The sequence below is a fragment of the Hypanus sabinus genome, chromosome 5, assembly GCF_030144855.1.
Source record: "Hypanus sabinus isolate sHypSab1 chromosome 5, sHypSab1.hap1, whole genome shotgun sequence".
Classification (NCBI taxonomy): Eukaryota; Metazoa; Chordata; class Chondrichthyes; order Myliobatiformes; family Dasyatidae; genus Hypanus; species Hypanus sabinus.
Genome location: NC_082710.1, coordinates 45720905 through 45735176, shown reverse-complemented (window position 1 = coordinate 45735176; position 14272 = coordinate 45720905). Strand labels below are relative to the sequence as shown.

General features: G+C 42.5%; 1 protein-coding gene across 1 annotated transcript in view; it reads left to right on the top strand.

Annotated features, from left to right (window-relative positions):
• The window catches only part of nxnl2 (nucleoredoxin like 2), a 44689-nt gene extending 30417 nt beyond the window's left edge, over positions 1-14272 (top strand). The window contains exon 2 of the mRNA XM_059969892.1: positions 14101-14272. Within this exon, the coding sequence (XP_059825875.1) occupies positions 14101-14272 (172 nt within the window). The remainder of the gene's footprint in view (positions 1-14100) is intronic.

Here is a 14272-nt window from a genome sequence, read left to right as displayed (position 1 = left end):
ACTTTATACCATGTTTGAGTTAAAATCTGAAGTTAATGGATGGCATTGTTAGAGATATCATCTTTTTCACTCAGAATAATGAGATTGGACAGTGATTATCTGAATTGACTTTATCCTGTATTTTTTAATTATTGATGGGATATACACTCAGTGGTCACTTTATAAGGTACAGGAGTGGAACCCAGCGCAGTCTTCTGCTGTTGCAGCCCATCCACTTCAAAATTTGACGTACTATGCTCTTCTACACAACATTATTGTAACATGTAGCTATTTGAGTTATTGTCATTTTCCTGTCAGCTTGAACCACTCTGGTCATTTTCTGACCTTTCTTGTTAACAAGGTATTTTCACCCAAAAAAACTGCTACTCATTGGATGTTTTTTGTTTCTCCCACCATTTTTTTTGTAAACTCCAGAGACTATTGTGCGTGAAAGTCCCAGGAGATCAGTGGTTTCTTAGATACTCTTAACCACCTTGTCTGGTACTAACAATCATTCCACAGTCAGTCACTTAGATCACATTTCTTCCCCATTCTGAACCTTTTGACCATGTCTGCATGCTTTTATTCATTGAGTTGCTGCCACATAACTGGCTGATTAGGTATTTGTGTTAATGAGCCGTTTACAGGTTTAACTAATAAAGTGTCACTGAGTATATATACTTGGTTAATATTCAGCATTTGTTTGGTGGATGCCAATGTTGAAATTATTGGAATATCAAAGCCAGAGAGGAGGTTAATACTGGTACTAAAGTCTTCATTTATAGAGCTGTCAAATTTCATGGTCTTGGCTGTATCCAATTTTATATCACATAGAATAGATCAATTGGCTGAAGACAGGCTTTTGTGGTAATGGGATAAGTGGGAGGAAGCAAGGATAGAACATCCGCTGATACATCTGATTAAATATGGTGCCAGAGGTAGATGGAAGTTACTTCAGTTAGATTTTAGGCTGTAAAGATGTTCTTAGGACAGCTACATATGCTAAGCAATTGAATTGTTCACTGCCATCCATGACTAGCCATGTAGAACTTTATCGATAGATCATTGGTTGAAGGGCTGTTTAGTTGTCTATTGCATACTGTTTAATCTTGTAATGTAGTGTTGTCAGGTTGCAACGTTATTTTTAGGGACACTTGTTGCTGGGCTTGCCTTCTGCTCTTACTGTTGAGCCAGGGTTAATCATTTTCCTTAATTGTAATGGTGGGGTGAGGAATATGCTGGGCCATGAGGTTTGAAGGAATTAAATTCTGCTTTTGATGCCATCTACCTCATTTAGCATGAAGAAATAAAAACTTGCAGATGTGAAAATTCAATGAAAATACAAAATGTTAAAAGTAGCTTCAGAGCTACCTTTCAGTCAGGTCCACATTCAAGATTTAATAAGCAGAGCTTCATGGCGGTTTTCTCTGAGTTGGACAATCAATGTCAGGGAGTGCGTAGAAAAAGCTAGCTTTCAATCAGGAGGGCGATTGAGATTTTAAAGGCAGAGCTGTGTGGCAGTGTTTCTGAATTAAGGAGCAACCAATCCACAGGATGCAGAGCATAAAAGGAGCTACCTTTTGGTCAGATCTGCGTTTAAGATTTAATAAGCAGGGCTTCATGGCCGTTTTCTCTGAGTTGGACAATTGGCATGAGTGCATAAAAAGAGCTAGCTTTCAATCAGGAAGATGATGGAGATTTTAAAGGCAGTTCCTCTAAGTTGAGGAGCAACCAAACAGCAAGAGGGATTCATTGGAAAGGGCCAATAAAAATAGCACAGGTGCAAGCAGCGTGGCCATTCTTTAGTGTGTTCCAGTGTTTTGAGTGGCTTTGGCTCATCATGCTTGGGTGCGATCAGGCTTTCGCACTGTTGAGTATTTTAGGTTTCTCTTTTTCTGTTCTTATTTGTTCATGCCTTGTCTTGGTGCATATCGGCACCAATGACCATAGGTAGACAAGGTAAGAAAGTCCTGAAGAGCTAGGTAGAAAGCTGAGGGAGGGTTTAAACTACTTTGGCAGAGGTATGGGAAGTAGAGTGATAGTGCTGAAGATGAGGTAGCTGCTTTACAGAGACAAAGTGTAGTAGGAAGAGACTGTTGACTGGACAAAATTACAATCAACAGGATGAGTTGCAATGAAAAAGGCAGACAAAATTGAAAAGGGCGAATTGACAAGGCTGAAAGAAGGTGATAGCTCGGAGTTTAATGTCCAAGGATATACATTGTATCAAAAGGACAGACAGGAAGACAGAGGGAGTGCTGTTGCTCTGTTGATTTAAAAAATGAAATCATTGGAAAGAGGTGACATCAGGTCCAAAAGGTGTTGAATCATTGTGGATAGAGCTAAGGAACTGCAAGGGTAAAAAGACCCTTATGTGAGTTGTACACAGACCCCAAACAGTGGTAAGGATGTGGTCCACAAATTACAACAGGAGATAGAAAATGCATTCTATAAGGGCAATGTTACACTAGTCATGGGGGATTTCATTATGCAGGTGGATTGGGATAATCAGGTTGGTGCTGGAATCCAAGAGGGAGAATCCGTAGAATGCGTACGAAATGGATTTTTAGAGCAGCTTGTGGTTGAGCCCAGCAGGGGATCAGCTATTCTGGATTGGATGTCGTGCAGTGAATCGGAATTGATTAGAAAGCTTAAGGTAAAAGAACCCCTGGGCCAATGTCGTGGTTTCTCGTGCCCCACAAACAACCAGGAGACACAGAAGATTCTTCAAGAAGTATTAAACTTTTAATTTGCAAATCAAGCTGAGACAGTCATTGAGCTAGTTGCTGATTGACCACCGATCCTTGTGCATAGCATTTTTTATAGCAATCTCCTGGTTTCCTTGTATTAGCATATCCAATCGGTCTACAGTTGCATATCACAAGTATATCCACCACTATTGTTTCTACCTATTGACTTAATCATGTTCTAATCTACATCTCTTAGCTACCTCTCATTAACACACCATTAACACACATCTTAAGAATCTTACATTCTTAAGATTTCATTCTCCTACTAAATTGGATACATGCATAGCAAATAGCAAACTCAGACTACATAATCTACATCAAAGCTGACTACATAGTTTTGGTTACACAGCAAACAATGCAACTTTTATACTCCAATATATCCCCCTTCCAGAGAAAGAAGACGAAGAGTCCGCGCACAAAAGCCCCAATAAACTCAAGCACTTATTCCCAAATTTCAGGTTAAACTATAATTTTCTGTGCCAAGATCTCAAAGTATTCTCTCCCTGTTACCCTGGGCCACTGAGCCAAAAACCTGTCCCTTTGTACCTGAGACAGGGAAAAAGACTCAGAAGCCCTTACAATCTACTCCCATTGTCGTTTTGCTCTTGTTCATCCTGCAGGTGTTGTAGGCTGTAACTTTCTCCACTAAGCTTGCTTCAGTAATTGCCACGAGCATCGGAAATTGTTTGGTTGCAGCACGCACTACAAGAGACTTGAGACAAGGAAGAAAACAGCACAGCACAAGCACACAGCTCAACAATACAATACTAAAATTGCTATTTTAGTCAGCCATGCTCCCCATCCTCCGAGTCTACTTTCTAACCAATCAAATAACTGATGTACGAATCCTGCATTCTGTGCACATACCTGGCACTGTGACAAAGTCCACTGAAGCCTGTAAATAAGGTGACCAAAAGCCATCCTTCTTTATTTTCTTTATCACTTCCCCCCCTTGCACAATGGTCAATTCCATGCGCTTCTGAAATCAGAATAGTCAGTAGAGGGGTGGGCGCTACCAACAAACCGTCTTCCATGCTCCACAAGACTTCTGGGTTCTGCTTGGCCCCCCTTCGTCTCCACATTGTTCTGCCAACGTTGCCTTACCTTTTCAATTATGTCCTCTACCACAGGTTCTGGAGCTAGGCTTACCTGGGGGGCAATGACAGCTGATGTACATCCAGACGCTTTTCTGACTGCCTCGTCTGCAGCTTGATTTCCCTTTGTTATTACATCATTTCCCTTTTTATGTGCCTGGCATTTTACTATAGCCAATGCTTTAGGTTTCATTATGGCTTTTATTAAGTTTAGAATTTGCTGACAATGTTGTATGGGATCTCCATTGCTTTTTTTTAAAAACCTCTCTGTTTCCACACTGCCCCGAACAAATGGCATACTCCATAAGCATATGCCGAATCAGTATAGATGTCTACTTTCTCCCCTTCCATCATTTCACACGCAGCTGTCAGGGCTTTGATTTCCGCTAGTTGGGCAGAACACGGTTGGGGACAGGACTCCATCCTAATAATCTTATAGCTCAACTGATCCTGCTGCACTACTGAGAACCCTGCATGATTTCCATCATAATCCCTATAACAAGAGCCATCTATGAACAGAACATTTCAATCTGCATCCTCTAGTGGTTCTGACCGTAAATCTGCTCTCAATTTGGCAAATGTCATCGTCTTCCTTACACAATCATGGGGTTCTCCTTCATAGCCCAAAGGGACAAAATCGGCTATATTACTGGTAGTGCATCTCTGTATAGTTATATCTGGAAATGTCAATAGCATCTGATACGCTGCTGTCCTGGCTGGCGTCAGTGCAAATTTCCCTCTTTCCAGCAATTCTGCTATTTTGTGGTGTGTGTACAGAGTCACAGGATAGCCCAGGGTTACAGATGATGCCTTTTCATATGCATAGTACAGCGCCGCCAATCCCTGATAACAGGGTGGATACTCCTGAGCCACCTCATCTAGTCTCGTACTGTAGTATGCTATTGGCTGCTTTGTTTTTCCTGTGCCTGTCTCTTGTGTTAGAACCGCTGTGACATAACCCTCCTGTCGGTTGGATACATACAAATGAAAAACCTTCTCATAGTCAGGCAAAGCTAATGCTGGTGCCGACTGCAATTCCTGCTTAATAGTATTGAAAGCTATCTCCACCTCTCCATTCCACTGTAAGCCGTTCTTCCAATTTGTATGTCCTGCTTCTTTCATTATCTTTCTCAAAGGTGCCACAATCTCAGCATATTCTCCTATCCAATCTGAGCTGTACCCTGCCATTCCCAATAACGTCATCATCTGCCCTACAGTCTGGGGTTTTGGGACCTTAGTTATTGCCTCAATCTGATCTGGTGCTATCGCCTTCACTCTCTTGGATATTACCCTGCCTAAGTATTCCACTTGCTGCGTGCAAAATTGCAGTTTCTTTTTGGATACTTTATGTCCTCCGTGCGCCAGCTTCTCTAACAGAGTTATAGTGTCCTGCTCACACTGTTCCTTACTGTGGGAGCAAATCAATAGGTCATCCACATACTGTAACAATGTACTTTCCAATGTATGCCCTCTAGGTCTGCCTTCAACACCTGATTAAAAACATGTGGTGAATGTTTAAACCCTTGCGGCATTCTGGTATAGGTATACTGAGCACCTCTGTAAGTAAATGCAAACAGATACTGACACTGGTCGGCTAGAGGAATGCTGAAGAAAGCTGAACACAACTCAATCACTGAAAAGTAACTTGCTTCTGGTGGAACATTAGTCAAAAGCGTGTGTGGGTTGGGGACTACCGCTGGCTAGTCCTCTACCGCATCATTTACTGCTCGCAAATCATGCACCAATCTCCACTTAGATTTATCTGCTTTTAAGACCGGCAGCAATGGGGTATTGCATGGACTGTTTGTTCTTTTAAGCACTCCTATTTCAAGCAACTCCTGCACGGTCTATGCTATTCCCTCTTCTGCTTCTGGCCTTAGAGGGTATTGTGGTCTCCTGGGTGGAATTGCTCCTTTTTTCAGCCTTATTTCCACCGGACTAGCTGTTTTTATTTTCCCTACGTCTGTGTCATGCTGTGACCACAGAATAGACGGCAACTCATCTAACCTTCTATCTTTCTGCTGGTATCTTTCCTTTCCCAGCAATGGCATGTGTGGTTGGGGAGTTATTTGGACCTCTCTCACTGTCCCTACCATATCTACACTTATCATTAATTTAATGCAATACTAAGGGTCCTAATTCTTCAGACTGATATCCCTTGTTTACCAACAACATTACATGGGGCGCAGCCTCCGGTATCCTGTACCATTTTTCTAAAAAGGTGTTCCACTTAACTTGTAAACCTGCCCCTTGCTTTCCAATTATCACAGCCTCCCCTTCCAGGTGCTGTTGAGTACATGCCTCCAGGTGCCATCTCTCCTCTAACTCCCTGTTCTGAGTCTCGTCAAAAATCACTGTACAATGTAGCTCAGATTTGGGCATTACAGCCCTGGGTAATATAGCCTACACGCCCTTTTTCCATTTTTCCTAGGTTTCCTGAATCTGATCTGTGAAGTCTCCTATCCAAAAGACATTAGCCTTGTCTTCTCGCACTATCAATTGAGCCCCTGCTCTTTCCACACTCAGCCCATTTCTGATGCATTCTAATTTTAATTCCAGTTTCAATAAGGCATCTCTGCCTAACAAATTAAATACTAGCACCGGCAAAACAATTCCTTTATTTCCCATTCTCAACTGCACTGGAGCCGTGCACTGTGTCAACTGTGTTTTCCCCGAGAACCCTACCGTCTTAATAAACTTTCCTGACATGGGAAGGTGAAGGGCAAACTGTGGCTGTACACAAGTGTACATGGCTCCAGTATCTATCATCATTGGTGTCAGTTGCCCTTCTAACATAACCTGAACAATGGGTTCCTCGTCTGCCTCCCTTGTTATCATTGGGTAATGTCCCTTCCCACTCGAGTTCTCGGGGCACCCCAATACCTCCGCTTGGGCCTGTGAGGGCTGGTCCTTGGCGAAACTTTAGTTTCCTTCTTATCGGTTCCTGCTGGTGTGTGACAGGCCATGGTGTAAACGGACAATCTCTTCTCATGTAACCTGGCTGATTACATCCCCAGCACAATCTCTCTACCTCTCTTTCCCCGTTTCCTCACTGGTCCCCTCTGCCTATGGCTCCTCTGTCCCCCTCCTTGGGACTTCCAGTCCTGTCTGGGCTGTTTGAATTTAGTCTGTTCCTGATAGGGCATTTGTGGGAATGCTCCTCCAAAGATGTTGATTATTGGCATGGGGTTTTCCGGCCCTTGTCTTATAGTATGATCGGTTCCTCCATATAGTGGTGCTTCATCCAGTTCGATGGCTGTACTCGGACCGGTGGTTGCTGGCAGCATCTTTTTGCTTTTCTCTTTCTTCTTTTTGAGTTCTTTGAGCTGCATTTGTATTAACTTTCTTTGCACCTCTTCCTGCTGCTCAGCCAACCTTCGTTTGTCTTTCCGGTATTTCTCAACTGCATGGACTACGTGGTCTCTAAATTCTTGTGGGGTCTTTGACGTCAGCCCAACCACTTCCTCCAGTTTGGATTTTACTTGCGGAGGCATTGCATCCAAAATGCTATGTCGGAAAAGTGTGGTGATAAATAAGCTATTTTCCACCTCTTGCTCAGTCTCCAGTCTCCACCTTTTCAATTGGTTTTCTACGTAGGCTGCTGGGTTTTCAGTGTCTCCCAGTGGATCCCCCTTTAAGGCTTTGGGGTCCACTTTGGGTGGATAAAGCTTCCTGAGGGCCTGCCATACCCTCTGCCTCACTCTGTCAAACCCGTCTCCATTCTTGGGTCGTTCAAGTTTACTATGCCAGCCATTTCCATTAGTTTGTTAAATTTGGAGGTTCCCATCAACCTTATCAATAGTGCCTTCAAATCTCCCATAGCCAATAATCGTCCCGCCGTTTCCTCTTCAAAGTCTCTATTCCATTTCCCTGCTCCTTCATGTAGATTGGTGTAACCCCCTGGGTCGCCTCAGGATGGCTCAGCTTATTCTCGTCTAGGGGGAGCAGCCTTCGGCCCCGCCAAACTGGGTAATCAGCTGATGTGGATGCTGTGTGATGTCCCCGCCTCGCCCAAAAACAGACAGTACACCATATGCGATTAAATGAGTACAATTTATAAAGGTTACTATAACTAAGTGATTAATAACGATACAGTATATATGAAGAGAAAAAAATAAAGAAAAGGCGCCAAACTTATCAAAGTCCAAACCACTTCGTGCACAACCGTTGGAGCTCAATTTCTGAAGTCTTCTGGCCACCATTCGATCCCCTCCAAACTCCTCGACTCGCAGCTCAGGACCCTCCGAACTCCTCGACTCGCAGCTCAGGACCCTCCGAGTGGTCAACCAAGCACATCTAGCTTCATACCCCTCCTCGGAGTACCTCCCGGCCTTGGGGTCCGATCCTCGCCCAACTTACAGCATTGCGTCCTCTCTCTCGACCCCCTCACGCCGATCTGCCCAAAAGCCCATCAACCAAAGCTTACAGACTTAGAAGAAAGAACATTAATCCCCATTTGGTTTACAAAGGAATACCATTCTCATTATCAGTAAATTGTAACAAACAAGCTTCCAGCGCTCTCTCGCAACAAAGAAACATTCCTGCTTTTAACAAACAAAGAAACCCTTTCCCAACAGTACCAAAGAAAAAAAAGAAACCCCCTTTACATTGGGCAGAGTGTTTTCAGCCCTTCTTGGTTCTGGGATCCCCAAGGGGTGTACTGCACTTGTCCTGATCCTTTAACTAACAACGGCATCATTCTTCCTCCTTCTTCCCACCTGCCCTGGCTCTCCTCGCCTGACTCCCCATCTGTCTCAGGGTATGTCTTTACTGCCTCCCACACGAATTTCTCTGGGATCCTCTTCTTCCCTCCGTCTCCCTGTGGAATCCCTGCTTTCTGTCCTGATTCAATACTTGGTTGGCCCCTGGAGTATTTTTCGCATCTCCTCCCTCTGGCAATCCCCTCTCAGTAACTTATCTGGCTCTCTTTCTACTTACGCAAGTCACTCCCCTACCGCCTCCTTCTGCTCTTCTAGGCTTCTGCCTCCTACCTGTTCCCCACAAATTCTCGCATCCTCTCTCTCTCCACTTAACTCTTGCTCCTCCAATGAGTCACCTTCTCTTTCTTCCTGTCCGTGTCTGTACACCTGTGGCAGGGACTCCTCATGATCCTTACTCGTGCTTGATTCCCTTCTCTCTTGTGTTTCTCCAAGACTCTCATCTCCTATCTTCTTTCCACTTCCTCTTGAATGCCTCATCTCTTCCTGCCCTGATGAGCCACTTTCTTTTCTAGTCTGTTTATTTCTGTGGTATAACCAATACTCCTCATACTCCTTTCCCTCTCTCAAGTATTTCATCCGTTCAATCCCTTCTTCCATTTCTCTCTGTGCCTGTTCCACCTTTATCCTTTCTGCCTGTATCTCCTTCCATATCACCACTTTTTCCTTCTCGTATTGTCTTTTTTCCTCCTCATTAACCCAAACTTGTACTTCTCCCTGCATGGTTACTGTTCCCTTCAGCAGTGGGCACTGCTTAGGGGTTCCTTCCTCTTTTATAGGGAGTATAGGGAGGGGGCTTTTCTGTTTCTTTCGCATCCGGGTACGGAGCTGAAGCCAGCTTCTCACTGTACCTTCCTCTCTCTCTAACAGGCTGTTTCTCCAGCACCTTAGTGTCTTCCTCGCATGTAATCAATATTCTACCTGTCCTCCTCAGCCTTTCTCCCTCCATTCTGAAGAGTTTTAGCACTTCCATTTCTCGTTCTTTTTTTTGCCCTCTTTTCTTAGATTTATCTTTTGGTTTGTAATTTTTAATTAGTACCTCCATTTCTTCGCACAAGTTTACATCAAACGTTCCTTCTCTTGGCCATTTTGTGACCAGGTTTTTGGTTCTCTTTTCCCATTTTTCTGAAGTTTTTGTGATCTCATATTTATTTACCGGGAATTTTTTGCTCAGAATCTCTACTGCCATTCCTTTACCTGTCATGTTGTTCTCTCTTTTTAAAGTATTTCAGAGATTCACAGTTCGTTTACTGGATATTTACTCTAATCCTATGCCTAGTCTATCGTCTGTCTACCAGCGCTTTAAACTATATATTGGACTGTCCTTGTTTCCTATTCTGTTCTGCCCGTACAGACCTCTATTCAGAGCGATATCCACAGAACTTTCTCTTTGCACCTCGTCTATTCAGACCCTTATCTCTTAAGGCGGTATCCACGAGGATTTTCTCTATTTTCCTTTCCCTGCCTGTTCAGACCTTCGTTTCATACAAAGCGGTATCCACAGGGACTTACTAACACCACGTGGAATTTTTCTTATTAACTTATTTGTACTTACCCTCACTGCAGTGTTCTTGATCAAATCCTCTGAGCCTCCTGTTAACCCCCAATTCTGCCAGATTCTTTGGACCGGAGAGACCCTTCGGCAGTGGTTCCACACTTCTGAGACTCCAAGACCTCCCCAAAACCATCAGAATTCTTAGTCCAAATTGTCGCAAAAAGTGCTTACCTTTTGTTTGGGTGCACCCTTAATTATGTTAGCCTTGTGGGGGTCCCTAGAGGACTGGGAAGCATCCCCAATCTGCCGTTTCCTTTCCGCGGGTCTCTTTCCGGTCCTGCCGTGGTCGCAAATTTTGTTGTGGTTTCTCATGCCCCACAAACGACCAGGAGATGCAGAAGATTCTTCAAGAAGTATTAAACTTTAATTTGCAAATCAAAGTCATTGAGCTAGTCGCTGATTGCCCACCGATCCTTGTACATAGCATGTTTTATAGCAATCTCCTGGTTTAGTTGTATTAGCATATCCAATCGGTCTACAGTTGCGTATCACAAGTACATCCGCCACTATTGTTTCTACCTATTGACTTAATCATGTTCTAATCTACATCTCTTAGCTACCTCTCATTAACACACCATTGTCTTCTGCATTCTTAAGATTTCATTCTCCTACTAAATTGGATACATGCATAGCAAATAGCAAGTTCAAAGCTGACTACATAGTTTTGGTTACACAGCAAACAATGCAACTTTTATACTCCAATACCAACTGATCATAACATGATCAAATTCACTCTGAAATTTGAGAAGTAGAAGCTAAAGTCAGATGTATCAGTATTGCAGTGGAGTAAAGGGAATTACAGAGGCATGAGAGAGCAGTTGCCAGAATTGATTGGGAAAAAAACACTGGCAGGGATGATAGCAGAGCAGCAGTCGCTGGAATTTCTGGAAGCAATTCAGGAGGCACATCCAAAAGAGGAAGAAGTATTCTAGAGGCAAGATGACACAACCATGGCTAACATGAGAAGTCAAAGCCAACATAAAAGCCAAAGAGAGGACATATAATAGAACAAAAAATAGTGGTAAGTTGGAGTATTGGGAAGCTTTTAAAAGCAATAGAAGGCAACTACAAATGTCATTAAGGTAAAGATGGAATATGAAAGTAAGCTAGCCAATATTCTTCAGATGCAAAGTATAAGAGAGAGTTGAGAATGGATATCGGACTGCTGGAAGACAATTTTGGAGAGGTTGTTATGGGGGACAACAAACTGGAAGATGAATTGAACACGTATTTTGCATGAGTCTTCATTGTAAAAGATATTAGCAGTTTGGTGGATGTTCCAGGTGTCAGGGGTCATGAGTTGTATTAAGTTACCATTACTAGAGAGAAGGTTCTTGGGAAACTGAAAGGTATGAAGGTAGATAAGTCACCTGGCCCAAGTGGTATACATCTCTGAAAGAGGTGGCTGAAGAGACTGTGGAGGCACTAGCAATAATCTTTCAAGAATCACTAGATTCTGGAATGGTCCCAGAAGACTAGGTAATTGCCAGTGCCATTTCACTCTTCAAGAAGGGAGAGAGGCAGAAGAAAGGAAACTATAGACCAGTTAGACTGACCTCAGTGGTTGGGAAGGTGTTGGAATTGATTATTAAGGATGAGGTCTCAGGGTACTTGGAGGCACATGATTACAAAAAATAGGCCATAGTCAGCATGGTTTACTCAGAAGAAAATCTTGCCTGACAAATCTGCTGGAATTCTTTGAAGAAGTAACAAGAATAGACAAATGAGAATGTTGTGTACTTTGACTTTCAGGAGGCTTTTGACAAGGTACCACACGAGGCTGCTTAACAAGCTATGGGCCCATGGTATTGCAGGACAAATTCTAGCAACAATAAAGCTGTAACTCATTGGCAGGAGGCAAAGAGTAGGAGTAAAGGGAGCCTTTTTTGGTTGGCTGCCTGTGACCACTGGTGTTCCACAGGGGTTTGAGTTGGGACAAGTTCTTTTTACACTATGTATCAATGATTTGGAAGATGGAATTGATGGCTTTGTTGCAAAGTTTACAAGAAATATGAAGATAGGTGGAGGGATGGGTAGCTTTGAGGAAGTAGAGAGGATACAGAAGGACTTAGACAGATTATAAAATTGGGCAAAGAAGTGACAGATGAAATACAGTAGCAGGAAGTGTACAGTTGTGCACTTTCATAGTAGAAATGAAAGGGTTGACTGTTTTCTAAATGGAGAGAAAATACAAAAAGTGAAGCACAAAGGTACATGGGAGTCCTTGTGTAGGATTCCCAAAAGGTTTATTTTGAAAATTGAGTCTGTAATGGGGAAGGCAAATGCAATGTTAGCATTAATTTCAAGACTAGAGTATTAAAGCAAGGACATAATGTTGAAACTTTATGAAGCACTGGTGAGAGGCCTCACTTGGAGTAATAGTGAGCAGGTTTGGGCCCCTTATCTTAGAAGGGATGTACTGAAATGGAGGATTCGAAGGAGATTCACAAAATGATTCCAGGATTGAATGGCTTGTCATATGAAGAGTGTTTCATGGCTCTGGGCCTGTATTCAGTAGAATTCAGAAAAATGAGCGGATGTGGAGATGATCTTTCCTATGATAGAAGAGTCTAGGACCAGAGGACACAACCTCAGAATAGAGGGGTGTCCTTTTGGAGTGGAGATGAAGAGGAATTTGTTTAGCTAGTGGGTGGTGAATCTGCAGAATTCTTTGCTCCAAGCAGCCATGAAGGCCAAGTCTTCATGTACTGTATATTTAAGGCAGAGAGGTTGATAATTTCTTGATTGGTCAGGGCATGAAGGGATGTAGGGAGAAGGAAGGAAATTGGCTCTGAGAGGAAAATTAGATGAGCCATGATCTTGTACTTAGGTCAAGCATCACCTGTGCTGAAAGAAATGGTTAATTATTAAGTCAATTCAGTTCTGATGAACAATAGACAAGTTGAAACATACTGTTTCTCTTTAGGGATGCTGCTGGTCCATTGAGCATGGTATTTTGTCCATGCAACCATAATGGATGTATTCTGCATGAAGTCATACACTCTGAACTCATGAGGACAGTGCTCTGGCTACTCCTTGTCATAGATAGACCTGTTTGATATAGGTAAATTGAATGCATGGTTACTGTTCTCTTCACGCATTGCCAACTGAAGACTCATTTTAGTACCCAAGTCCTTCAGGACATTGCCAGCAAGGATGTTCTGAGCCATTCTTAATGAAGGATATTAAAACAGCCAAACAGAGTACATTCTGTGCTTCAGCTACTCTGTTTTCCAACAGCTGTTCAACATGGTGTTCATTAACTCACCATCCAAGACAGGATATTCAGTTGTAATCAAACTTCCTCTTGTCTGTTTAACATCGTATTGCTTATGCTGTGTTTTTGCCCTCCAGGTATGACAAAACAGTCATATCCACACAAAACCTTCAAGACTCTTTCTCAGTCCCTGCCAGGTTGTGTGTGATTAATGATCGAGTCAGTTCTCCCCATTTGGAGACCAGTTCCCAGATATTCTTTGGGGATGAATTCTTAAATGCAGCAAGTTGGAACTTATTTATTAAATGTGATTTCTTTCATATATCCATGACAACTCTGCCCAATCTTTTTATGTGAAAAGAAATGATCGAATTTCAATTACTCAGTTTTAGACACAAGTTTTTCTCCTTTGGTTGATCCAATCTATTGAGATTGGTAAATATCTCACTGTGGAAAATTTTAAATGGGATTAGACTTCACACATTATCCTGCTCACATGACTAACTGTTATTTCCTTTAAGTTACCTTTCATTACCACAATACCTGCACAACCTATTTTTGAAGGTAAGACACTGATTATAAATTTTGGAACATGGAGAAATAGAGGAAGAGCAGTAGATGGTAGAAAATGTACAGTTGAAATAAAAATGCCAGGCATACTTAACAGGTCAGAGAACATCTATGGAGAAAGATTCAGTTCACATTTCACATAAATGACCCTTTATTAGATAGTGAAATATCTGTTTTATTATGCAATGCTTTACTAATACTATTCTTTGTGTATCAGAGAGTTGAAGAAGAAATACTGCATTACAGCAATACCAAAACTGGTCATTGTGAAACAAAATGGAGATGTCATCACTGACAAAGGACGTAAACAGATACGAGATTATGGTTTGGCGTGCTTCAGGAACTGGATTGAAGTAGCAGAGATTTTCCAGAATTTTTCAGCTAATTGA